At 37.2% G+C, this 27097-nt stretch overlaps 1 protein-coding gene across 5 annotated transcripts in view; it reads left to right on the forward strand.

Annotated features, from left to right (window-relative positions):
- ALMS1 (ALMS1 centrosome and basal body associated protein) overlaps positions 1-27097 on the forward strand; it is a 190056-nt gene that overhangs the window by 112383 nt on the left and 50576 nt on the right. For 4 of the 5 annotated variants that reach the window (XM_069583699.1, XM_069583700.1, XM_069583703.1 and 1 more), the window contains 3 exons: positions 6085-6326; positions 13270-13395; positions 25838-26008. In XM_069583699.1, coding sequence (XP_069439800.1) covers positions 6085-6326; positions 13270-13395; positions 25838-26008 — 539 coding nt within the window. The remainder of the gene's footprint in view (positions 1-6084; positions 6327-13269; positions 13396-25837; positions 26009-27097) is intronic. The other variant, XM_069583702.1, reaches the window with a different exon arrangement.

The following is a 27097-nucleotide window of genomic DNA, read 5'->3' on the forward strand; positions in this document are numbered from 1 at the left end:
TCTGTACTAATGTCCACTTCTAAGTGTCAGACTCTGGTACTTCAGATGTACCAGTAAATCAAATTGCCAGCTCCTATTATTTCTCAAAAGTCTTCTAATAACTGCTCCATGTAGTCTGTCTCAGTTTTATAGCTTCACTTAGTAGAAGAGACAGAATGGGTTATGATTGAGTATCCAAAACTGGAACTGATGATCATTTTTTGTTCTCAGTAACAGCATATGCAAATTCCATTGCCAACACTTGGTATTTCCAGTTATTTTTTATTTTGGCCATTCTAAATGTGGATGTGAAGTGATACATTATTGTGGTTTTAGTTTGTTTTTCCCTGATGACACATGATGTTGAGTGTTGTTTCGGCGTTTCTTGGCCATTTTTATATCTTTATGAAGTATCTGTTCACTCTTATCCATTGGATTGTGTCATGATTTTAAGAATTTTTAATATATTCAAGATAATAGATCCTCTGTGTATTACAAATATTTTCTCACAGAATGAGGTTTGATTTTCATTTTCTTCCTGGTGGCTTCATGAAGAAAAAGTTTTAAGTTTATGAAATCAAGTTTGTTAATTTTTCTTTTTCTATACTGCATAAGTTGCAAGTGTACAATATATGATTCACCATTTTAAAGGTTATACTTCATTTATTATAGTTATTATAAAATATTAACCATATTCCTTGTGTTGTACATTATATCCTTGTAGCTTATTTTATGCATAATAGTTTGTACCACTTTACCCTCTACTCCTGTATTGCCCTTCCCCTCCCCACTGGTAACTACTAGACTGTTTTCTGTATCTGTTAGTCTGTTTCTTTTTTGTTATAATCTCTAGTTTGTTGTAGTTTTTAGATTCCGCATATAATTGATATCATATGACATTTTATCTCTGTCTCTTATTTCACTTAATATCGTAGCCTCCAGTCCATCCAAGTTGTTGAAAGTGCCAAAATTTCGTTCTTTTTTATGGCTGAGTATTTTATTGTATATATAAATGTATATACAGTATCCTCTTTATCCATTCATTTGTTGATGGACAGCCATTTTCTCTTGTATGGTTGGTACTTTTTTGTGTCTTGTCTAGGAATGATGCCTACGCCAGTGTTATGAAATTTTCTCCTATATTTTCTTCTGGAAATGAAAATAGTTCTAGCTTTATTTTTTTATGTCTTTCATCTGTATCAAATTAATTTCTGTATGTACTGTAGTTTACATAATTCAGAACCATTTTCTTTTACTGGATATTCCAGCACCCTCATTTATTTCCTTATTGAAGTAGTTGGCACCTCTGTCAAAAATCAATTGACCTTTTATATGGGGGTTTATTTTTAAGTTTCTACTCTGTTCCTTTGAACTATTTATCTGTCTTTGCAGCCATACCATGATGTTTTTGTTATTGTAGCTTTATATTGTCTTGAAATCAGATTATGTCCTCTAAGCTTATTTTACTTTCAACATTTTTTTTTTCTATTTTAGATTCTGTGCAGTTCCATATAAATTTTAGAATAGTCTTCTCAGTTTCTTCTAAAATCCTCCTGGGATTTTGTTCAATGTTGCATTGAATCTGTAGTCATTTTGAGAATGATTGACATCTTAGTAATACTGGAGTCCCCTCCAAGCATGAACATGTTCTCCCCTTCCTCCCTCCCTGCCACTGGCTTGGTATCTCTCAGTAAGATGTAATTTTTATTGCGTAGGCTTTCACATTTTTCATTAAGTTTATTCCTCAGCATTTTATGTTTTATGATAATTTTGTATATGGCATTTTAGATTTTGTATTTTCTAGTTATTTGTTGCTTGTATATACAAATGCTGTTAATCCAATTTGTTGGTGCCAACCAGTTAATTTTAATTTTAATTTCTTACTAATTGGGTCAAAGCCTTTTTACTTAGAGATAATTTAGGCTGAGCTTTCCAAATTTGGTGGCATATTGAGTGCAGTACTTTAACAATATCGTCTTTCCGGATTTGAAATAGCTTACCTGGAATTCCATCACCTCCACTAACTTTGTTCATAGAAATACTTCCTAAGGCCCAGTTGACTTCAAACTGCAGGATGTCTGGCTGTAGGTGAATGACCACACCATCGTGGTTATCCAGGTCATTAAGACCTTTTTTTTACAGTTCTGTGTATTCTTGCCACCTCTTCTTAATATCTTTCACTTCTGTTAGGTCCATACTGTTTCTGTCCTTTATTGTGCCCATCTTTGCATAAAATGTTCCTTTGTACCTCTAATTTTCTTGAAGGAGGTCTCTAGTCTTTCTCATCCTGTTTTTTCCCTCTATTTCTTTGCATTGTTCACTGAAGAAGACTTTCTTATCTCTCCTTGCTATTCTTTGAAACTCTGCATTCAGATGGGTATATCTTTCCCTTTCTCCTTTGCTCCTCTTCTTTTCTCAGCTATTTGTAAGGCCTCCTCAGACAACCATTTTGCCTTATTGCGTTTTCTTGGAGATGGTTTTGGTCGCCACCTACGTGCAATGTTACGAACCCCCATTATAGTTCTTCAGGCATTCTGTCCATCAGATCTAATCCCTTGAATCTGTTTGTCACTTCCACTGTGGGAAGGAAAGGGAAGGGATCCCTGTACATAAGGGATTTGATTTAGATTATATGTAAATGGCCTAATGGTTTTCCCTACTTCTGTTTAAGGCCGAATTTTGCCAAAGGAGCTCATGATCCGAGCCACAGTCATCTCCTAGTCTTGGATTTGTCACTTGAAATTTCTTTCTCTCAAGCATTAGTTATTTCGCTTCCTATCTTATGTAGGTTCAAAAACTGGTGAATTTGAACTGGCTTGTTCAAAAACAAGCCCCTTTATCTAGTGGGATTTCTGTTTCATTAGTTCTTTGACTGTGCAGGAAATTTCACTCAGCTTTCTTGACTCAGTCCCCCGTCAGCTTGACTTTGTTTTCTGCTAGATTTCACTCCATTGTGCCAGCAAATGAGTTCACCAAAAGCTCTGGTAATTTCTCTTTCCAGAAGAGTATGTCTTCCTACACCAAATCCCCCTGCCTTAGATCTCTAAATGTCCCTTTCTAGCATATTAGTTGATATTGTTTCTTGATTGCTTCTGTAGCTCTGTGATATTTTTAAACTATAATGTTTATATAATTTATTCAATTTTGTTTACTTGTTGCAACAGGAATGATTTTCTGTGGCTACCTAGTGCAGACGTATTATAGAGATATGGATTTGGTCCCAGACCATTACAATAAAGTGAATATGTTAGTAAAGCAGGTCACGTGGATTTTTTCATTTCCCAGTGCATGTAAAAGTTTTGTTTACACTATACTGTCGTCTACTAAGTGTGCAGCAGCATTATGTATAAATGATGTACATATGTTAATTACAAGCAGACCTTAAAAATGCTAGCCATCATCTGAACCTTCAGAAAGGTGTAATCTTTTTGCAATAGTAACATCAGAGATCACTGATCATGGATCATGTAGCAAGTATTATAATGAAAATGTCTGAAATATTGTGAGAATTACCAAATTGTGACATAGAGCCAGAAAGTAAGCAAATGTTGTTGGCAAAATGGCACCAATAGACTTACCTGACACAAGGTTGCCACAGTTTTTCCTATTGTTAACCTCTTTACCATAGTATATTTTTAAAAATTAAAAAGCCAACATTTTTATATTACTATTAACTATATATTACTATTACTAGTAACTAAAATTCAATTTGTTTAAAAGAATGCAATATCTGCAAAGTACAATAAAGTTAAGTGCAATAGAATGAGGTGTACCTGTATATCATAACTGGAAGTGGAAATCCTATTCAGATCACCTTTAATTTCTCTCTGTGATGTATCAATAGTTTTCTGTTTAGTGTTCTTATATCTTTTTTATACTTAGGTATTTGATGTTTTGATGATAATGTATATTGCATTTCTTTTGGTTTTTAATTGTATAACTTTTCAGATACCAAAGAATATAGGGGAATTCTTAAAAGTTTGTTCTCTTATCTGGTAACTCTTCTGAAAAGTTAACATATTTTATAAGTTATCTATAGATTGTTTTAGATTTTCTGTATCCCTAATTATATCAAATATGAAAAGTGACAGTATTATTTCTTCCTTTCTTATCCTTATATGTCTGATTTCTTTTTCCTGCCTTACTGCTAATGCCATTTAAGACTTTTACTAACATACTGAATAGAGAAGGTAACAGTTAGCATCCTTATTTTGTTCCTATGGTGGACATTCTTCACATTTCACTATAAATAGGATCATGGCTCTAAAGTTTTTTGTAGTTTCCGTTTGCTACAAGTTTTTAATCATACGTAATTATTGAATTTCATCAAATGTTTTATCTGACTATATTGATAGGATCATGCAAATTTTCTTCTTTTGATGTAGTGAATTATATTGGTTGATATTTGAATGTTAACTTACCTTGCACTTCTGGAGTAAACCAGCTTGGTAGGAATTCATTCACACGCACACAGACATTCACTCACTCACTGTACATTTGGTTGTCTAACATTTTAGGATTTTTGCTTCTATATACATAAGGGAGATGTCCTTTTAATTAGTGGCGAGTAGACAAAGGATAGGGATTTAAAAGCTCCTCTGGTTTTGTGATACAGCTGTTACATCAATATGATACAATACAGTATTACTCCTTTTTTCTTTTTCTGACTGTGCTGGGTCTTTGTTTCTGTGTGGGGCCTTTCTCATTCGGTGCTTGGGCTTGTCATTGTGGTGACTTCTTCTGTGGGCTCTAGAGTACAGGCTCAATAGCTGTGGCATGGGCCCAGTCACCCCACTCTGCAGAATCCTCCCAGTTCAAGGATTGAACACATGTCCCCTGAAGTGGCAGGAGGATTCTTAACCACTGGCCCACCAGGGAAATCCAATATTACTACATTTTAAAAAAATAAATATTTTTTATTTTCAAATAATTTAAAATCTGGAGAAAAGATACAAACATAACACAGTTAACTCCTCTCCCAGTTTTTCCTATTGTTAGTTAACCTCTTTACCATAGTATATTTTTAAAAATTAAGAAGCCAACATTTATATATTACTATTAACTAAACTTAAGACTCTCTAGGTCTCACTAGTGTTCCCATTGGCGACCTTTCCCTGTCCCCGATATACTGGACCCTATCCAGTGTATCTCACTGTATTTAGTTAGTCGTCAGGTCTCCTTGGTCCTCTCTGGTCTATGACAGTTCCTCATCCCTTCCATGTTTTTCATGATTTTGACAGTCTTGAGGAATATTGGTCTGGCATTTTATGGAGTTTTTCTCAATCTGAATTTGGCTGATGTTTTTCTCATGATTAGACTGGAGTTCTGGGATTTGGCAAAGAATACCATAGGTGAATGCTCGCCACATCGTAACAGAGAATATGTAATGTCCACATGGTATCACTGGTGATGCGAACCATCATCACTTGGATAACATGGTGTTTGCCAGGTTTCTCCACTGTGAAGTTACTTTTTCTGCCGTTTTTGCTCTCTTCTTTGGAACTCAGTGAACTCAGGACTGAACTTAAGATTAAGCTTCACCTCCTTGAGGAGGAGCTTAATGGCAAGAGGGGCTTACCTACATATGGGGGTTTTCTATTAGCATGATTTGTCTTCTCCCTTCTATTATTTAGTTGTTTATACAGTCATTTATTTACTCTATTATGTCTTAATATGTATTCTTTATAATCTTTATACATAATTACAACCTTAAAAACCTCTAGTTCCCCCACTGACATATAAATTTTTTGAGGAAAGGTATTATTTCTTGTTTTTTTTTTTTGTACACTCTATTTGTTTAGCATACTCCCCTAATTTATAGTGTACTTCCAGTAATTTTATTTTTGAATGGATATATTTTCACTTCAACTGAAAAGGACCTTGTCCTTATTAAATAGCATTGTGAATTGAAAATAAAAGTCAGTTTTAAAATAAATGTGATCACATTGTAATAAGTATCTAAAAAAGCAAAGTGTACTCCAGAAATAACTTCACCATTGAAGTCTGGTATGTCTCCACAAAATATTGAAGCGATGTTTGGAAAGAAATAACAATTTGTGATAAGCCAAGAATATGACCTGCTGTGCCCTTTCTCTTGTTTTTCAGATCACCAGAGGAGATTAAGACCCTGTTTTCTCCCTCCTCTGGAAAATTATCATCTGACGCAGTCACTCAGATAACAACAGAAAGTCCAGGTAAAGCCACGTTTTCATCTGAAATTTTTGTTAATGCTGAAGATCATGGACGTGAAATTCCAGAGCTCGGCACACAGAAGTTGGGCAATGTTCCTGTCAAGTTTGCTTCATCATCTTCAGTTCAACAGATTACTGTTCCTCATGGTACAGATGGTAAGAGAATATGATTGCATTTTAGGTCATATTACAAACTTTCGTCTGTAATTAAGAAATTTCTTGATTGAGTCCTTTTAGTTAAAAAACCTGATTTTAATTTTAATCATTAGGCTGTACGTGATTATATCGTTTGTTTTTCATAGCTATAAGGAGAATATTGTTTATTATGTTTTTATTTCTATTCCATTGGCGTTAACAACCTATGTGAAGCACATGCTACTTGTGGTTGACATATTTTCATCTCATAATACTTGTCATAAGCCTGCAAGTAGTTCATGAAAGCTGCAATAACTGTAGAGGTTCAGTTTAAGAGAGGCAGGCAAATGATTTGGCTTTTTTTTCTAAACTATCATTTCGTATATGTTAAACAGATTTTGCAAACACAATACCAGTCTATTTCTTGCTCGTGAAACATTGACCAGGGACCCAGGTTGGCTATGACTCTGCTGTCTTTAAAACATGGAATGGTGGATTCACCATCATAGTCAACTGCAAGGGAAGGAAGACGTGGAGGTGCACATGTGGGAGGCTCTTACGTGCCGGTCCTAGAGGTGGCCCAGATCACTTTCCACTGACTAGGGTCAGTTTAAGTGTGCTTTCCAGGATGAAGAAGAAATGAGATTTGGTGAACAGCTAGCAATCTCTACCATAGGGTCTACATTTAGGGTGTTTGTATGCTATCTTGACAGTGATATTTTGATAGTGCTTATACTATGGAACATTCAAAATTATAGCAAGCTGTTTTCTTTTTCAGACCAGTAACTGGAAAATTAATTTCCTATTCTTCCTCTAAATAAAAGTGGAAGCTTTAAATTACTAATTTTAAACTATCCAGTAACTTGTACAAATCTATTCAAAATAAATTTTAAGTTTTCCTACTTGTGCAAAAAGTTTATGGGTCTGTAGATAAAGATGGGATATGCTTTAAATGTATAAAGAAAATTGCTTTGTTCTGAATTTAAATTGCACTGAGTTTAATTTGAATAAATACATTTATATGTTGAGATAGGTAATATTTTTCATATATTTTTATTGTAATATAAAAATATACCCCAAAAATGTATAGTCTAATAAATCTTTAATGTATCAGTTACCTATTGCCACCATTATACCACGTAAGGACCTCAAAAATCTCAGAGGTTTATAGCAAACATTTGCTTCTCTCATTCATGGGCTTACTAGTCAGTTGAAGTTTGACATCAGGTTGCAAAAATGCTTTGGGTCTGTTCTACATGCCTTGTTCTGAAAGCCAGGCTACTCTTGGCTGTGTTCTCATGTTGGTGGCAGAAGCACAAGAGAGGATATCCAACTATGAAATTGTATTTTATACCTCTTCTGACATCAAATGGATCAGTCTATATAGAGGCCACAGTTTATGTAGTTTTACCTTTACGTACAGGTACTTGGGAGAAAAGACTACTTTAAAAGGTAAATATTGTTTGGTTTACCAATAAAAGATTAACTCTGTGAATTTAAAAGTAAAATTTTCAAAAATATTTTAAAATATACAGAATAATAAGTTAAATTTATGATTGGGTGTCCACTGCTCTGAATTAAATTAAGGGTAATATGCTGTATGTCTACATTTAATTCCATTTTCAAGTTTTTTGAAGAAGTAAATTTTACAGTTGAACTTTATTCTTTACCATTCTCCAGTCCTTTTTTTCTCTTCCAGGAACAATTATGATTTGCTGTACAGTGGCTTCTTCCCCCATAGAAAGGCAGTTCACACTTTTAAGACTTCTACATCCATACATATAAACTTGTTGACAATTCAAAAACTCACCTATCTCTCTCAGAATTCTCCATCTTCACATGATAGCCATTCTTGCTCTAGGTCCACTGTAATTCTGCCCAAATGTTATTGTCCATTTTCTCCGAACTTTGAACTAAATTTACATACACTGACAGAAGAAGAAAGCTAATAAATCAATATTCTAACAATGATGACTACAGCGTGTCCAAATAGAAGTGAAGGCTACAGCCCATTTTTTCTATTATTTAAATTCTTCCATCCTCTATACATCTCTTTTTTTTCCCCTTGAATTCAGCCAGGTTCTCATTAGCTGGGTTTTTGCTTGTTGCAGTGGTACAAGTATTCTTAAGTAGGCTAAAACTTTACTAGCCCTGTACATATAAGTTTAAAATAATTTTTTGTTAATTTCTATGATCAAGCTTGGTAAAGTGGTCCCCTTGTTATTAGCCAGACTCCTATTGACTGTCTTTTTTTTAAGGTAACCTTATTTCTCCTTGATAGTTAAGGTCAGTCATAGTTTAGTCAACATTGTCACCCCCTATTGCCTGCTTATGTCACTATTTCAGTGACATAAAGAATGTAAAATGACTAGATGGCTCCTGTCTCTTGATAGAATTGCCCCTCCCTTATTTCTAATATCTTCCATCTAACAAAGCACAGTCACAGAGATGGAAAGGAAAGATTTTAAAGGCTTCTACCTTTTTTCCTGAATGCATGCATTCTGTCTGTGGGATAGAAGTGTCAGAACCATGTATGGTTCTGAGCATGTGCCATATTCTGTAAGCTAGCGTTCCAGCCTCACAAAGCGATACCCACCAGCTTGTGCCGCAGTGGTTTCAGTGAACTGTTCACTCACTTTTTTTTTTCTTTTTTTGTGAGTTTACCATAGTTGTGGGTGATCAGACTTGTGATAAGAACAATGAATTCCTTTAGGCAGCAGCCTCTTGTCTCATTCCTTCACTCTGAAGTCAGTTCCTTGGTTGAAAGCAGGGTACTAGTAATATGGATTTCATATCAAATCATCAGAATGATGGAGTGGTAATTCCAAGTAATATATAAAAGTTATTGTGTCCAGAGTGAGGGAGTTCTCATTCCTGGGGCTATCAGACTATCTCGAGTATCACTTCTTGGCCTTTTCGCTAAGATCAAGTGATTTTTATAAACTAGACATGTGTAACTAGGAGTCCATCTAGAGGTGATGACAGGAGACAAGGGAAAATCATGGTCTGTAAGGATAAACTGAAGAAGCTGGTCTGTTTGATCAGAGGTGATAGCTGTCTACAAAATTCTGTTCAGATATGTGATTAGTTCAGTTCAGTTCAATTCAGTCGCTCAGTCATGTCCGACTCTTTGCGACCCCATGAATTGCAGCACGCCAGGCCTCCCTGTCCATCACCAACTCCCGGAGTTCACTCAGACTCAGTCCATCGAGTCCGTGATGCCATCCAGCCATCTCATCCTCTGTCGTCCCCTTCTCCTCCTGCCCCCAATCCCTCCCAGCATCAGAGTCTTTTCCAATGAGTCAGCTCTTCGCATGAGGTAGTCAAAGTACTGGAGTTTCAGCTTTAGCATCATTCCTTCCAAAGAAATCCCAGGGGTGATCTCCTTCAGAATGGACTGGTTGGATCTCCTTGCAGTCCAAGGGACTCTCAAGAGTCTTCTCCAACACCACAGTTCAAAAGCATCAATTCTTTGGCGCTCAGCCTTCTTCACAGTCCAGCTCTCACATCCATACATGACCACAGGAAAAACCATAGCCTTGACTAGATGGACCTTAGTCGGCAAAGTAATGTCTCTGCTTTTGAATATGCTATCTAGGTTGGTCATAACTTTCCTTCCAAGGAGTAAGCGTCGTTTAATTTCATGGCTGCAGTCACCATCTGCAGTGATTTCGGAGCCCCAAAAAATAGTCTGTCACTGTTTCCACTGTTTTCCCATCTATTTGCCATGAAGTGATGGGACCAGAGACCATGATCTTCGTTTTCTGAATGTTGAGCTTTAAGCCAACTTTTTCACTCTCCTTTTTCACTTTCATCAAGATGTGATACAACCCCATAATATATTCAGAAGTAACCTGAACAAGAATTTTGTACAACCTTTGTGTAGGGATGGGGCTTCCCTGATAGTTCAACTGGTAAACAGTCCACCTGCAATGCAGGAGACCCCGGGTTGATTCCTGGGTCAGGAATATCCGCTGGAGAAGGGATTGGCTACCCACTCCAGTATTCTTGGGCTTCCCTTGTGGGTCAGTTGGTAAAGAATCCGCCTGCAATGCTGGGGACCTGGGTTTGATCCCTGGGTTGGGAAGATCACCTGGAGAAGGAGAAGGCTACCCACTCCAGGATTCTGGCCTGGAGAATTCCATGGATTCTGTTTCATGGACTATTCTGTGTAGTCCATGGAGTCGCAAAGAGTCGGACACGACTGAGCAACTTTCACTTTCACGTTCACTTTCACTGTGTAGGGATAGAAAAGAAAGGACCAGTAGACTAAAAGAAGGGATGAAATACTTCTGAATAGTAAAACTGAATATTGTAAAGATGTCATTTATTCCGAAATGAATTTATACTCTTAACATACTGCTGCTGATGCTAAGTCACTTCAATCGTGTCTGACTCTGTGCGACCCCATAGATGGCAGCCCACCAGGCTCTGCCGTCCCTGGGGTTCTCCAGGCAAGAATACTGGAGTGGGTTGCCTTCTACTCAAATTCTAGCAAAATTGTTGTTTTGTACTTGTTTAATTGATCTTAAATTTTATCATGGAGAATAACAAAGAAAATTCTGAAAAAGAAGAGTAAGAGGATAAATTTTAGCAGTAGCTGATGGAGTGTTTTAATGAGATACCTAGAAGTTGCACACATTCTTCTCACACTTGACTTATGCACCCAGACTTAGTCATATGTCCATACATGGCTGCAGGGAAGATTGGGAAATATAATGTACAGATGGACAGTATGTACCCAAGCCTAACATTAAGATCCTGTTACAGAGGGACTTCCCAGGTGTGGCAGTGGTAAAGAATCTGCCTACAGTGCAGGCGATGGTAGGGGGAGTGGAGGGTGTGGGTTCAGTCCCTGGATCAGGAAGATGCTGGGGGAAGGAAGTGGCAACCCACTCCAGTATGCTTGCCTGGACAATCCCATGGACATAGGAGCTTGATGGGCTACAAAGTATTGGGTGTGACTGACCACACATGCACGCTGTTACAGAGGACTTCCATGGTGGTCCAGTGGTGGAGAGTTTACCTGCTAATACAGGGGACATGAGCCTCTTGATGAAAGTGAAAGAGGAGAGTGAAAAAGTTGGCTTAAAGCTCAACATTCAGAAAACTAAGATCATGGCATCCGATCCCATCACTTCATGGCAAATAGACAGTGGCTGACTATTTTTCTGGGCTCCAAAATCACAGCAGATGGTGATTGCAGCCATGAAATTAAAAGACACTCCTTGGAAGGAAAATTATGGCCAACCTAAACGGCATATTAAAAAGCAGAGACATTCCTTTGTCAACAAGGGTCCATCTAGTCAAGGCTACGGTTTTTCCAGTGGTCACGTATGGATGTGAGAGTTGGACTATAAAGAAAGCTGAGCACCAAAGAATTGATGCTTTTGAACTGTGGTGTTGGAGAAGACTCTTGAGAGTCCCTTGGACTGCAAGGAGATCCAACCAGTCCATCCTAAAGGAGATCAGTCCTGGGTGTTCATTGGAAGGACTGATGTTGAAGCTGAAACTCCTGTACTTTGGCCACCTCATGCAAAGAGTTGACTCATTGGAAAAGACCCTGATGCTGGGAGGGATTGGGGGCAGGAGGAGAAGGGGACAACAGAGGATGAGATGGCTGGATGGCATCACCGACTCGATGGACATGGGTTTGGGTGAACTCCAGGAGTTGGTGATGGACAGGGAGGCCTGGCGTGCTGCGGTTTATGGTGTCGCAAAGAGTCTGGCATGACTGAGTGATTGAACTGAACTGAACTGAACAGGGACATGGGTCTGATCCCCAGTCTGGGAAGATCCCACACATCTCGGGGCATCTAAGCCCATGAGCCGCAACTACTGAGTCCAGGTGCCCAGAGCCCATGCACCGCGACAGAAATGTAGCCTCCACTCACTGCAGCTAGAGAAAGCCTGCGAGTAGCAACAAAGACCCGGCACAGCCATTAATTAACTGATTAATTTTTTAAAAAGATGCTGTTGTAAAATGAATGTTTGTACCACATCATGAAAGAAAAGTATACAGAAAAAGACTTCATCCTCTATAATAATCAAATTATTATGCTGTCACAGACATTTTAGAAAGAATTTTAGAAGTTTATAATAAAACAACTTTATAAATGACATAATTTTTAACTCTGAAATCAGAAAATCTATGTGATACGGGACAGCAGGGGAGAATAGGTATGCTATAAACAGGAAGTCTTTTTTCACAGAATTCTCAATTATTGAAAATTTAGTTTACCCCTAATTTTTAACATTAGGAGAAGGATTAAATATACTTAATTTGAGGTATAATGATTTTTTTTAAATGTGAAGCTGTGAAATAAAATGAAAATTGTATTAATGTAAAGTGGAAAAGCTGAAGTCCAAGTTATATATACTGTACACAACTATGTAAACAAATACCGAGGAAAGACATGTAGGAAATACATTAAAATGTTAATAATAGCTATCTTTGATAGTAGAACGTTGTCTTTTTTACTTTTGTGTGTTGAGAATTTATACTTTTATAATAGAAAACTTTCAGTTTGAAAATCTGCCACATATAATAGAATTAGATTTATTTCCTATGACTCTAGAGGCAGAACCTCCAAAGTTGAGTTGTAGGGGTTAAGAGTGACCAGGTTTGGGTTCAGTATAAGGTAAACTGTTTCTTAGAGAAACATATTTGAGTAGATTGCTGTATATTGGAATAGATGCTAAAGCCACTCTATTTAAACTGCATGCTGCTGCAGTTTCTCCAGTACTTCCTATCTTTCTCAGCATCTTCTAATTTTTTATATCACTAATAATTTATTAAAATACTAGATGGTTTACTTATTTAGTGTGCTAATTGTTTACTGTTTATCTCCTTCTAGAATGCTAGTTCATGAATATATCCCAAGAATCTTGAAAGGTACTTAATATTTACTCAGTTAGTTAATAAATGTTTTCTTAATAATTATTCTGATCTTTATCTCCTTAGGCCAGCCTTTACTATTGCCATATAAGCCTTCTGGTAGTTCGAAGATGTACTATGTTCCACAATTAACACAGATCCCTTCATCTACGGATTCCAAATCAGACACCACCATTGAGAGCTCACACTCAGGTATGACATATGAAAGCTCATTGCTATTGAGTTTTTAAGTGAAATATGGAACTATTTTTGATCAGTCTCTGGTTCAGATAGGTGTCAGATATATTGTGTACACTCAAACGTTTAATAAATATTTCAAGAAAATTGCGTGAACAGTTACACGTTTTGGTTAGTGGATTCCATCTAGGACAAAGTTTTCCAAGTTTTCTCTGTTCAACCGTGACCTTAGTTTTTGGTTGGGTGATCTTTTTCCCCATCATCATGTGGATATGAATCATCAGCAGCATAGAATTACAAGAAGTATTTTTTTCAAATACTAAGCTATTGTGTAATTAGCACATAAAAATACTGTTTTGAACTTGCAACTTAATAAGCAAAAATACTAGGGGTTTTTTTTTTGGTTTTGTGTTTGAAAGAAAATATTTTACTGTGTTCATAAATACACATAATTACTTACTGATGAGATATGTACAGCTATTGGGCACTGTAAACTTTCTCAAACCATGAGATGAAATGGGAGGTAACCACTCTTGCTAACTATTTTTGTTACAGAAACAGTCAAAAACCCAACTCTGCAAAGAGACAACAGAGTTGAAAGGAATGTAGCAGTATCTCATGGTGAAACATTTAGGTGCTAGTTTTGTAGTGTACGTGCTGTGTGTGCTGAGCCTTGTGACCCTATGGACTGTACCCTGCCAGGCTCCTCTGTCTGTGGGATTTGGTTGTTTGTAGTGTACACCAGATATTAAGTATCACTATTTCCCTAGGATTTTAAAATATCCCACAGCACTTCTTTGAGATCACCACAAGAGAACTGTAGATTTAGAAAGTGAATAGCACCCCATGGAACAGCTCAATAAACATTTTCTGTGGAAAATTATAAGATACAGATACTGAGTTGGTAGGATGTGGGGTTTTGATTGTTGGGATAACATATTAATTGGTCCACAGGAGATGATTTGATTCAGTGTAAATATGAATTGTTCATGATTGGTCAGTAGACATCTTTATGTGTGTAGAAATTAAAAAGAAAGTAGTTGTCCCTGGTGTTAAACAGATTCGATTTTAAGAAAACCAAACTAATGGTAACTGAGGTAAACCCCTGTTACTGCTGCTTTTGACTTCCCAATGTGATGCCAGTGTTAGGATTGATTGTTAAGCCTATAACCAAGATCCAGAAAGAATTTTTCTCTACCTGCATGGCTATAAGACACTTAATGGCTACCAGAAATAAAATAAGCTCACTTAATTGATTGTAGGTAGGACATCTTTGGTCTCAGTCTCACTTTCAGCCCTCTAGTTCAGAAGATAGAAATGTACCAATAGAAATCTGATCATAAGTGTTCAGTATTTTTGAGGTCTCCTGTGTACTTCTGTTCATTTACATCCCTAGCACTTCCCTCTGGAGACATTAACTTTGAGAAAAACGGGACAGTGGTGGGAAGAGAAAATGACTCAGGAATGGTACATTGTATCATGAGAAATATTGTCCCCATCAATAAAGTACTGAATTCATCAGTTAGACAAGAGGAGATCTGTTAGTATATACTTGAGGTTGTCATTCTTTCATGTTCTTCCATCTGTTCTGAGAGTGGATGGAATTAACAATAGAAAATAATATTTCCTTACACCAGTAGAGCTACTAGTGAAAGCCTTGAAATTGTTTTTATAGCTATTGTCTAAAGAGTATATTGTGTTTCCATAGATATATGGAAGATCCAACTAGAGTTTGGGGCCGAGGGCAAGTCATAAACCACTGCAGATATTTGGGCCGAAAAATTTCTCAGTTGAGAATGAGTAAACTGTTGAACTCATAAAATCCTTTTAAAAACAAAAACACAAGGCAAAGGTAATCTCACAAAAAAAGAGATTTGCTGTTGCTGTTCAGTCGCTCAGTTGTGTTTGACTCTGTGACCCCATGGGACCCCGTAGACTGCTGCATGCCATGCTTCCCTGTCCTTCACCATGTTCCAGAGCTTGCTGAAACTCATGTCCGTTGCATCAGTGATGCCATCCAACCATCTTTCCCAGCATTAGGGTCTTTTCTAATGAGTCAGCTCTTCACATCAGGTGGCCAAAGTATTAGAGCTTCAGCTTCAGCATCAGTTCTTCTCATGAATATTCTGAGTTGATTACTTTAGGATTGACTGGTTTGATCTACTTGCAGTTCAGGAACTCTCAAGAGTCTTCTCCAATGCCATAGTTCAAAAGCATCAACCTTCTTTATGGTCCAACTCTCACATCCATACATGAACACTGGAAAAACCATAGCCTTGACTAGATGGACTTTGTTGGCAAAGGAATGTCTCTGTTTTTTAATATGCTGTCTAGGTTGGTCATAGCTTTTTTTCCGAGGAGTAAGTGTCTTTTAATTTCATGGCTGCAGTCACCTTCTGCAGTGATTTTGGAGCCCAAGAAAATAAAGTCTATCACTGTTTCCATTGTTTCCCCATCTGTTTGCCATAAAGTGATGGGAACGGATGCCATAATCTTAAGTTTTTTGAATGTTGAGTTTTAAGCTAGCTTTTCACTCTCCTCTTTCACTTTCATCAAAAGTCTCTTTAGTTCCTCTTCACTTTTTGCCGTTAGAGTGGTATCACTTGTGTATCTGAGATTATTGATACTTCTCCTGGCAATGTTGATTCCAGCTTGTGCTACATCCAGCCCAGCATTTCACATGATGTACTCTGCAGTGGTTAAATAAGTTAAACAAGCAGGGTGACAATATTCCCTGAAATGAAAGAAAGAGATAGATAGAGAAATACACTCTTTGGGACTAGTGACACTGTAAAATAGTAACAAGGTTCCAGTTACATTTGAGAGTAAGTTCTGTGAAGATAGGTACCATGTCTGTTTTTAAAGACATTTATACCTCATATCAATATAAAGTATAGATGTTATTTTTATATTCATTTAGAGACATTTAAATAATGTATATACTACTAATACTTAACTGTCAATAAAAGCAAAAAGCCATGGGGAGAGAACAGGCTGGAATTTTTAAAAGAAGATGAGAAGTTATAGCCAAAAAATGGCAGAGAAAATTATAGCAGAAAAAAAAATGGCAGCATGAAAAATTTTGCCCTGTGATAAAAACAACAGAGTTTTGGCAAAACTTTATAAAAAGCTTTTCCAAAACTCTGGAAATAAACCAAAGTCTTGTAGCCTTTGCAGTAAGCATTTATTGAAGAAAAATGTCTGAACCTTGATAAGAATAGTAAGCTTGTGGCATTTTAATTTACTCTATTCTCATCCCCACACTCAGCTCAATGAGAATCTTGAAAAATATCAGCCTATAGTTCCAGGACTAGAGGGGGTAGAACAGAGCTAGTCCTCTTTCAAGACTCCACTCAAAAGGCTTGTGTTTATTTGACGTTACTCAGAGCTGTCCAGTGTGTATGAGCCTCCTTTAAAGGAAAAACTGAAGATGAGATGTCTACAGATATTTTGAAAACACTGACATACTCCTAGGACTCTAGAAGACTTACACATGTGCACAGCCTGAGTACACGCTCAGGAAAGACCTGAGACTTTCAACCATTGCCTGCCCTTAAGGCTGTGGACAAGAAGAAAGGAAAGGCTAAGGGAGAAGTTTTAACTTCCTACCCTCAGTATTGAAGGCTCTGTGCACGTAATCCCTCGGCAAAGACAGAGATTCATTGTTTATAGATGTTTAAGGATATCTGTATCTTAGCTTATCACTAAGCTAGTTGAGTAGGAACTTCAGTAGAGTTTATAGAATTAGTTTAGAAAAGTTACTTAAAAAAAATAGCATAAGTCACAGTATGTTCAAAGAACTAAGTGAAACCATGTCTGAAGAACTAACAGGGGCGTCTCTGGTGGCTGAGTGGTAAAGAATCCACCTGCCAGTGCAGGAGACAAGGATTTGATCTCTGATCTGGGAAGATCTCACGTGCTGCAGAATAATTAAGCCCCTGCCCCTGAGCCACATCTACTGAGCCTGTGCTCTAGAGCCCATGAGCCACAACCTGCTGAGGCCACGTGCTGCTATTTAAGCCTGCATGCCCTTAGAGCCCATGCTCAGCAACAAGAGAAGCCACTGCAATGAGAAGCCCATGCACTCCAACTAGAGAGTACCCCCTGCTCGCCACAGCTGGAGAAAAGCCCACACAGCAAGGAGGGCCCAGCACAGCCACAAATAAACAAGCAAAATTTAAAAAAGGTATAAGAACAGTGTTTTACCAAATAGAGAATATCAGTAAAAGAGACAGAAATTACGAAAATCACCAAACAGAGATTCTGCAGTTGAGAAGTATAATAACTATGATGAAAAATTCACTAGAGAAAACTCAATATCAGATTTGAACAGGCAGAAGAATGAATCAGTGACTTGGTGAAGATAGGTCAGTTGAGATTATCCAGTGTGAGAAACAATTAAAAAAAAGAATGAAGAGAGATCAACAGAATCTCAGAGTCCTATGGATTACCCTCAAGCAGTCTGTTATACACATAATGAGAGGAAGAGAGAGAAAAAGACTGAAAAGTATTTGGAGAGAGAATGGCCCCAAACTGGCCAATTTAAGGACTCCTGTTAATCTGTGCATCCAAAAAACTCAAGGAAGTCCAAGTAATGTAAACTCAAAGAGATCCATGTCTAAATATATCATAAGCCATCAAAAGACAAAGAATGTTAAAGCAGTAGCATGAGTTATGTACAAAGTCTCTTCAATAAGACTAATAGCTGATTTCTCATCAGAAGCCATATAGACCAGAAGGCATTACAATGACATATTCAAAGGCTGAGGGAAAAAAACCTGCCTACCAAGTACTCTGTACCCAGCAAAACTTCAAAAATAAAGAAGAAATTAAGACATTCTCAGATACTCAAAAAATTGAGACTACATGGCTAACAAACGGACTCACAGAAAATACTAAAGAGATTTTTCAAGATGAAATAATAAATAACCTAAATAGTAACTCAAATCCAAAAAATAGAGTAATAATGAAAATGGAGTAATAATGAAAAAATAGAGTAGTAATGAAAATAGAGTAATGATGAAAAAATAGAATAACAAAAGTAACTACATAAGTTTATACAAAGACAGTAGAAAGGTATTTTTATTTGTAGTTCCTTTTTCCTCCTATATGACATAAAAGACAAATGCAAAACAATAGTTATAAATTGGACACAAAATGTGTAATGCTATAACTTGTGAAAATAGCATAAAGAGGGGAGGGGACAGTTACAAAGGAGAAAAGTTTATATATACTATTAAAATTGGTATTAATTTAAATAGGTTGTTGATATATATTAACATGTGAATGTTAATTCCGGGGACAATCACTAAGAAAATAACTTTATATATAGCAAAAGTCATCATAGGAATTAAAATGATATACTAATAAATAGCTATTTGACACAAAAGGGGCATAGTACAACTGAAGAGCAAAAAAAAAGCATAAAACATTGAAAACAGTAGGAAAATAGCAGACTTAAATCCTACAGTTTTAGTAACTACATTAAATGTAAGTGGATTATACTTTGATAGGCAGAGATTGACAGATTGGCTAAAAAGACATAATTTAACTGTATGCTGTCTACAGAAGCCTCACTTTATTTTTTTTTTATTAAAGTATAGTTTATTTACAATATTATATTAGTCTCAAGTGTATAGCAAAATGATTCAGTTTTACCTATATAAATTTCTTCAGACTATTTTCCATTATAGTTATTATAAGATACTGAGTATAGTTCCCTGTGCTATACAGTAGATCCTTGTTTTTTTATCTTTATGTATAGTAGTGTGTATCTGTTAATCGCAAACTCCTAATTTACCCCCGTCCCCAGCTTTCCCTTTGATAACCATAAGTTTGTTTTTTTATATCTATGAGTCTATTTTTGTTTTATAAATTAGTTTGTCTGTGTCACTGTTTTTAGATTCCACATATAAGTGATATCATATCATGTTTGTCTTTCTCTGAAAAAGACTCTGTTTTGATAATTTGCTGGTAGTTCAGTGGTTAAGACTCAGCACTTTCACTGCCGTGTACCCAGGTTCAATCCTTACTCAGGGAACTGAGATCCCACAAACCATGCAGTGAGGCCCAAAAAAAGAGACTCAACTTGAGATCCAAAGATAAATTAGTTGAAAGTTAAAGGATGGAATAGACTATGACTCTGTAAATAATAGCAAAGGAGGGCTAGAGTGTCTATTAGGAGACAAAATAAACTTCAAAAATTGTTATTAATGACAAAGAATGTCATTTTATAATGATAAAAGAGTGAATCCATCAAGAAAATATAACAATTATAAAATGTATATGCACCTAACAGCAGAGTACCAAATATATAAATCAAAACTAACAGAACTGGAAAAAAAACCACATTATTAAAGGGAGAAATATTTCAAGCCAATAGCAGAAGGTCATATATTGTATAATTCATTTACATGAAATTCCCAGAATAAGCAAATCCATATATTCAGAAAGTAGATTGGTGCATGCCAAGGGAATGGTAGGGGATGGGAAAATAGGGCGTAACTGCTACCATATGGAAGATTTCTTTGTGGGGGACAAAAATGTTCTAGAATTAGATATCAGTATTGGTTGTGAAAGTACTAAGAACTACTGAATTGTACACTTATTCTAATTGGTGAATTTTCTGTTTTGTCTCAGTTTAGATAAAAGGGGGGCAGCAACGGTATAAAGGAAAAGACTGTAAAGCTATAAAGATTTGGTAGCAGGCGTAAAATATATTGTTCAGGCAGGAAAGGATGGAATTAGCATGGTGGAAGTTAAATTAGTGATGCAGACAAATCTGAGAAAGTCTCTAAAATTACAGAGGAGAAAGAAGAAAGTGAAAATGCTGTGAGGGACTGTCTGGTGGTACGGTGGTTAAGAATCTGCCTGCCAGTGCAGTGGACGTGGATTTGATCCCTGGCCTGGGAAGATTCCACGTGCTGCTGGAGCAGCTAAGCCCATGTGGCACAGCTGCTGAAGCCTGCACACCCTTGAGCTGGCAGGTTGCACCTGCTGGAGCCCGTGTGCCTGGAGCCTGTGCTCTGTGACAAGAGAAGCCCGCGCAGTGCAAGGAAGGGTGGCCCCCACTTGCTGCAGCTAGAGAAAGCCAGCCGACAGCCGCGAAGACCCAGCACGCCCAGCAGCAAATAAGAAGATGCTGCAAAAGATGAGGAGAGACACAAGAAACAGAGCTGAGTCAACCAAACTGAGAATTTCACCTGTAGCTGAGGAAAAAGGTAATATTCAAAGGCTTAACTGAGGAAAACATCCCTCTCCTAAAAAAGGGAACACTGAATGCAGATTGAAAGTTATCATAAAAACCCAGGCAAAAATCAGTAGAAAGAGACTGAGATACATACCAGAAAAAGATTTTTGAGTATTAAAATAAAAGGGAAAAAAATCCTATAAATATACAGTTGAAAAAAGAGAACAAAATTAAATCTGATATCAGGCTTATTTGAAGTGCTAAATGTAAAAATAATGGAACCAAGTCTGTGTTTACTGGGAAAATTATATAATTCAAGGATTAATAAACCCAGTGCATATTGATTAAGCAGTGTAACAGTGAAAAGACATTTTCACATGTATACAAGAGCTAGAAAGTATATTCGACCTCTGTGCCTTCTTGAAAAATTTACTTGAAGACTCATCCAGCTGAAGAGATGAATCAAAATGGAGAATTCATTACAGAGAAATGAAGCTGAAAATGACTGGTGGTGAACTTTGAAGGCAGTTTAACACAACACTCATCTAAATAGAAAATTTAGTTATACAGTGAGGGGAAAATGTCAGAAGTTAATTTTAGAATGAAAGGCACAGAAAGAATAAACAATTGTATTTTTTGTCTTTAAGAGACTAAAGAGGTTTCATTTTATTCATGACTTGGTTTTCCTATAACTAATGATGCTAAAAGCACAGCCAAAAAAAGAAAAACTAAATTGGACTTTAATAACCTAACTTTCGCTACCCCAGAAAAATTATCAGCATAGTAAAAAGTTTGCTAACAAGAGCTGAGAAAAAAATTTGCAGTTCTTATATATCTGATAAGAGATTAACATCGTTAATGTCTGAAGAACTCTTACAGCTCAACAACAAAAAAAAGTCTCATTTTTAAATGAGCACAGCATCTAAAGAGACATTTCTCCAGGAAAGATATACAGATGGCCAAAAAGAACGTGAAAAGATGTTTTACATCATTAGTTATAAAGGAGATGCAAGTGAAAACTATGAAGAGATACCCAGTCGGATGGCTGTTATGAAATAAAAAAGAACAAGGATTGCAGGAATATGGAAAATTGAAACTCTTTGGGTATTGCTAACGGTAATGGTAATGGTATAGCAACTATGGAAAACTGTATAGTGGTTCCTCAAAACATTAAACATAGAATTACTGTGTGATCTAACAATTATGCTTCTAAGTATGACCCAGTATTCCTGACAGATACTTTATCAGTGCTACATTTACAGGGTTCTGCAAAATAATCATGTCCCCTCTGCTTATGCTCAAGTGGGGAGGTAGATGTGAACAAATAGGTACAAATAAGTGCATAAATTACAAATGATGCATTAAGAAAATAAGGGTTCTAAGAGAATAAGAGGATCCAGTTTAATTTTAGGAGCTCATGAAGACCTTGCTAAAGAGATCTAGAACATATAGGTAAATTAGGCAGACAGAGTGAGGAGTGAAAGTGCTCTGGCCAGAAGGAACAATATGGGCAGAGCTCCAGCCGGGAAGTTTGATGCGTTTGGCAAATGAGAAGAAGGCAGTGTGGGTAGAGCAGAGCTGTGACTAGAGTTGGTTAAAGATAGGTAGGCTCAAGATGAGGCAGTGTTGTGTAAACTATATTAAGGCATTAGAACTTTCTTCCAGTTGGCAATTGCGGTTTGATTTACATTTGTAATTTTTTCATGCTGCTACGTGGAAGATGGCTTATGAATGAAAAGTAGGGAGTCAAAAAGTGGAAATGAGGATACTGGTTACCTAAAGGCTGTTGCAGTAGTCAGTATCAGAAAGGGTAGCATCTAGGATTAGAGTGATGATGATAGAGATGGAGAGAAATGGAAACATTCAACTTATTTTTTAGTAAATAGTTCCTCCTGGACTTGGTAATAAAATATGGAGAGTGAGGGAGAGGAGGCTAAAAAAGAGAATGCTTTCTAGTTTTCTAGAATAAGCAACTGGGTAAAAAAAAAAGCTGACATTTACTGAGATGGAGAAGCCTGAGGAAGAAGCAGATTTGGGAAAGATGGTCAATACCTGCTTTGGACATGTTAAAAATGAGGCTTCTGCATCCATGTGGAGATGTTAAATCTGCAGTTGAGTTTAGACAGAGTTGGTTTACAGATGTGTTTGTATGCAAGTGCACTACATAGAATATGGCACATCATAAACATAGGCTATTTTTTATGAAAACATCCAGGTGGGTGTAAAGATTCCAAATCTCCTGTTAGAGTTCTGGGCTCTCTTTCTGTCCCAAACACTAATCTGTACTTATTTTGATACATTTTACAGCTGAACACAGATGCAGGAAAATAAGTATGCATACTCTCAATGGCATATATATATTGTGTGGCTGCACTCTCTTTCAACTGCCTCTTGGTTCCAATGAGGTTCATTCTCTTTTATATATACCTAATGGCACCCCACTCCTGTACTCTTGCCTGGAAAATCCCATGGACGGAGGAGCCTGGTAGGCTGCAGTCCATGGGGTCACACAGAGTTGGACACGACTGAGCGACTTGACTTTCACTTTTCACTTTCATGCATTGGAGGAGGAAATGGCAACCCACTCCAGTGTTCATGCCTGGAGGATCCCAGGGACGGGGGAGCCTGGTGGGCTGCCATCTATGGGGTCGTACGGAGTCGGGGACACGACTGAAGCGACTTAGCAGCAACTGCCCTCAGGAACTGTATTCTTCCCCACCTCTGAAGCTGACATAATCACCTCTCTTGGAGAATAAAGGGAAGTTGTGAAAAAAAACCTCATGTACAGTTGTTTGTGTTGTTCCATAATACATAAAAGCTTTTTTTTTTTTTTTTAAATGAGGAAAGGAAGTCTTTTTCTAATTTTGCCACCAAATTCTTGGCTTTCTGTGCATTGATGCCCAACAGAAGTATAGACAGTTTTGGAGGAGGAGAGAGATGGCTTTATTCTTTTCATTGTCCAGCAAAGGGGAAAAGACAGCAGGCTAGTATCTTAAGAACTATGCCCCTTTTCTTTGGGTAATAGGGAGAGAATCAAAATTAAGGTCTTGCATTTTAAAAAATGTATCTGTTTGCTTTTGGCTACATCTTAGATGCGCTATGTGGGCTTCTCTCTAGTTGTAGCCTGTGGGCTCAGTAGTTTGCAGCCCAAGGGACCAGTTGCCTCAAGATACACCACTTCCCCATGGCTCAGACAGTAAAGAATCTGCCTGCAATGCAGGAGACCTGAGTTTGATCCCTGGGTGGGGAAGAGTCCCTGGAGAAGTGAATGGCCACACACTCCAGTTATTTGTGCCTAGGGAATTTCATGGACAGAGGAGCTTGGTGGGCTGAAGTCCATGGGGTCACAGGGTCAAACTTGACTGAGTGACTTACACTTTCACTTTCATGTGGGATCTTAGTTACTGGACCACATCACCTACATTGGAAGGTGACTTCCTAACCACTGGACCACCAGGGATGTCCCTTGTATTTTTTTTTTTCGTTTGCAAAATTTCAAAAAAGGCCACAGCTGGCATCAGGCAGCTCAGCGACTGGGCCTGCCTCTCCCTCCAGTTATTGATCCTAACCTTTTTGGAATGCAGAATGCTACTGAGTGTAGGGGGAGAAGAATGCCAGGTGCAGAGTACAATTCATATGGAGTCAGAGAGTAGTTAGCTTTGTTTGGCTTTGTGAAGAAGTCTAGCTGCACGTGTTAGCAGTGACAGTAAAGAATAAGCCGAGATCGCTCAACTCTTTCAGGCCTGTTTACGTTGTTTCCCCAGCCTGTTCACTGTTTCCTTATTTTCCTTGTTTATCAGAAAACTCCTATTTTTATTTAAGAAAAGTGTCATTTCTATTTTTGCTACAACAGTTTCTCCCCCAAATGCTGTAGAGGCTAGTTGTGTCCTAAGTACTAGAATCTGAAGCTCAGAAGAAAGGTTCCAGCTAGAGATATATATTTGTTGGTCATCAGCATACAGTTCTATACATTGGTGATTGGTGAATTCATCCAGGAAGAGAAGAGAACCCAGTTCTGACCCCTTCAGGAACTCTAACATTGAGAGTTTGAGTTGAAGAAAGGACAATGAGGATTTACCTGAAGGATAGGGAGCGAATGAAAGTGATGCCACAGAAGTAAAGAAAAGCTCAATGGGCATACAACCCAGAGGGCTTAATAGGATTCTTGCAGTCTGTCCTCATGACATATTTATACTGTACTAATGGACTGATATTTGTGGTGGTGGTGATTTAATCACTAAGTCACATCTGATTCTTTTGCATCCCCAGGGACTGTGGCCCATGAGGCTCTTCTGTCTATGGGATTTCCCAGGCAAGAATACTAGAGTAGATTGCCATTTCCTTCTCCAGGGAATTGCCCCACCCAGGGATTGAACCTGCATCTCTTGCTTGTCAGGCAGATTCTTTACCACTGAACCACCTGAACTAATACTTGGTTTTTTGGCCATATACCTTTTCGGTGCTTACAAAATGCATGAGATATGGAGTATCAGATAAGAAGGAAATAAAATTTTTTTGTAGAAGATAATTCTGTAGTTACTACAAACTCTTACATATCCAGATATGTTCTTTTGCCTCTTCTTTGTGACATGGGTAAACTTCTTATCAGTTCCTATATTAGTGGATTTAATGATGAAATGTATTTTAAAAGAAAAAAAAATCTTACGTTCAAATCTTACATTTATCACATAAAGTTTTCCTTATAATATTTTATATTATTTCAGATTAACCTTCGTAAAATGTGACTGATTGTATTTCCCTTTATTATTACCCCCTTTAGTTTGGGATTCTATGCCCAGCTGAATTTTGTCCCAATTACTTTTTAATATCTCCCACGACTCTCTTTAATGTCTGACTACAAAAGTGTCTGATTTTCTTATTTACTGTTTTCCTTGTCTTTGCTAATACCATAACCTCTGCCTAAAATGCTTTTGTCTCTTCCTTCCTCTCCATATTTCAGAAAGTCCCTACTTGCAATCTGTTTCTCCTCGTCTGAAGAGATTTCTGAGCTAGAATTTGATCTTCCTTCTGAACTGATATTCTGCTTTATATGTCTCCTCTTATGTCATTTGCTTCTCCACTATATTGTTGCAATATTGTACATTTCTGACAGCTTCAGTTTGACTGACGTCTCCTTCTAATTACCCTATAACATTCCCATGGTAGTGCCTTTTTTATAGAAGTGGTTTAAGAGGTAATTTTTTTTGTTTTTCTTTAAATTCATATCTGTACTTATGTTAACTGTACTACTTTCCCATTTTTCTGTAGGATCCAATGATGCCATTGCTCCAGATTTCCCGGCTCAGGTGCTAGGCACAAGGGATGATGACCTGGCAGACACTGTTAACATTAAACATAAAGAGGGCATCTACAGTAAGAGGGCGGTAACTAAGGCATCCTTGTCAATGGGGAAAAAACCCTTTCAGAAAGATAATGCAGGTGACTGGAGTGGCTTTGTGTATTTTGTGGCCTTTTTTTTTTTCTGTATTCATCCTAAGTGGGAGTATTGTCCTTTCTTTTTTTCTACTTCATTAATGCGAACTTTTCTCCTAGGTGTTTCATTGGGTATGTACAAGAAGGAAAATATAAAATCTTTTTAAATGCTTCAAATTTTTGAAAACAATAAACTTTAGTTTCACTATGGAAACTATATTGCAGCTTTTAAAATGAAATTATATCCAATTAAATGTTTTAAAGACTAAAATCCATAGAAAGTCTTGATAAAATGCTTCATGAATTTATCTGTCAGATGGTATAAAAATCTCATCAATTGGATTCTGCAGGAAAGTCTGTGGCTTACATGTTGTTTTGAAATTTTTAAAATTTTGCTGCCAGCATTTAAAAATAAGATTTTGGGCTTCCTTTGAAAAGTCAGGCTATCTGGTTGCACTCAGCTTGTGTTCCTTCTTGGCAATAATCAGTGAACCCTGAGGCATGACTGTCCTCTGCAGAAAGGATGTACATTCTTCTGTTTGCATCCGTCCGCATGAGCCTCAGACTCACGAAGACTCAGTCTGCTTCATGCATCAATCTTGGGTCTTCATTCTTATTCCCAGATGAAGGCCCCAGTGTTTTATAAAAGCTTTTAATCTTTAGGAATCTCCTTGATGTTTTTTGCATCACTGATATTGTGCTTCTTTAATTGATACACAGTAGTATTTATTAAATGAAAATTCCAGGAGCCACTGAAAACTCTACATGTATACTTACACATGTTACTTTGTTACATTTACAGTTTTTTATTCATGTTCATAGCTCTTAGCCAGATAGGAGCTACTAATCTGGGGGCAATATTCAAACAAGGGCTGCTGGCTCTATGTTCTAGTTTTGGCATAGTGATGGTGTTAGTGCTTTTATGAGGAAACCAAATGAAAGGCTGCTTGCTAAAGTGCAGACATTCTTCCATATAACTTTTTGTTGCACTCAAAAGCATTTTGAGGTCTTTTGAAATGAGATAAGCTCATCTGCCAGTTAGCACTGAGACTGCCAAGTAAATAAAAAGTTTTTCAAAATGTAGTTCGTAAATGA

The sequence above is a fragment of the Ovis canadensis genome, chromosome 3, assembly GCF_042477335.2.
Source record: "Ovis canadensis isolate MfBH-ARS-UI-01 breed Bighorn chromosome 3, ARS-UI_OviCan_v2, whole genome shotgun sequence".
Taxonomy (NCBI): domain Eukaryota; kingdom Metazoa; phylum Chordata; class Mammalia; order Artiodactyla; family Bovidae; genus Ovis; species Ovis canadensis.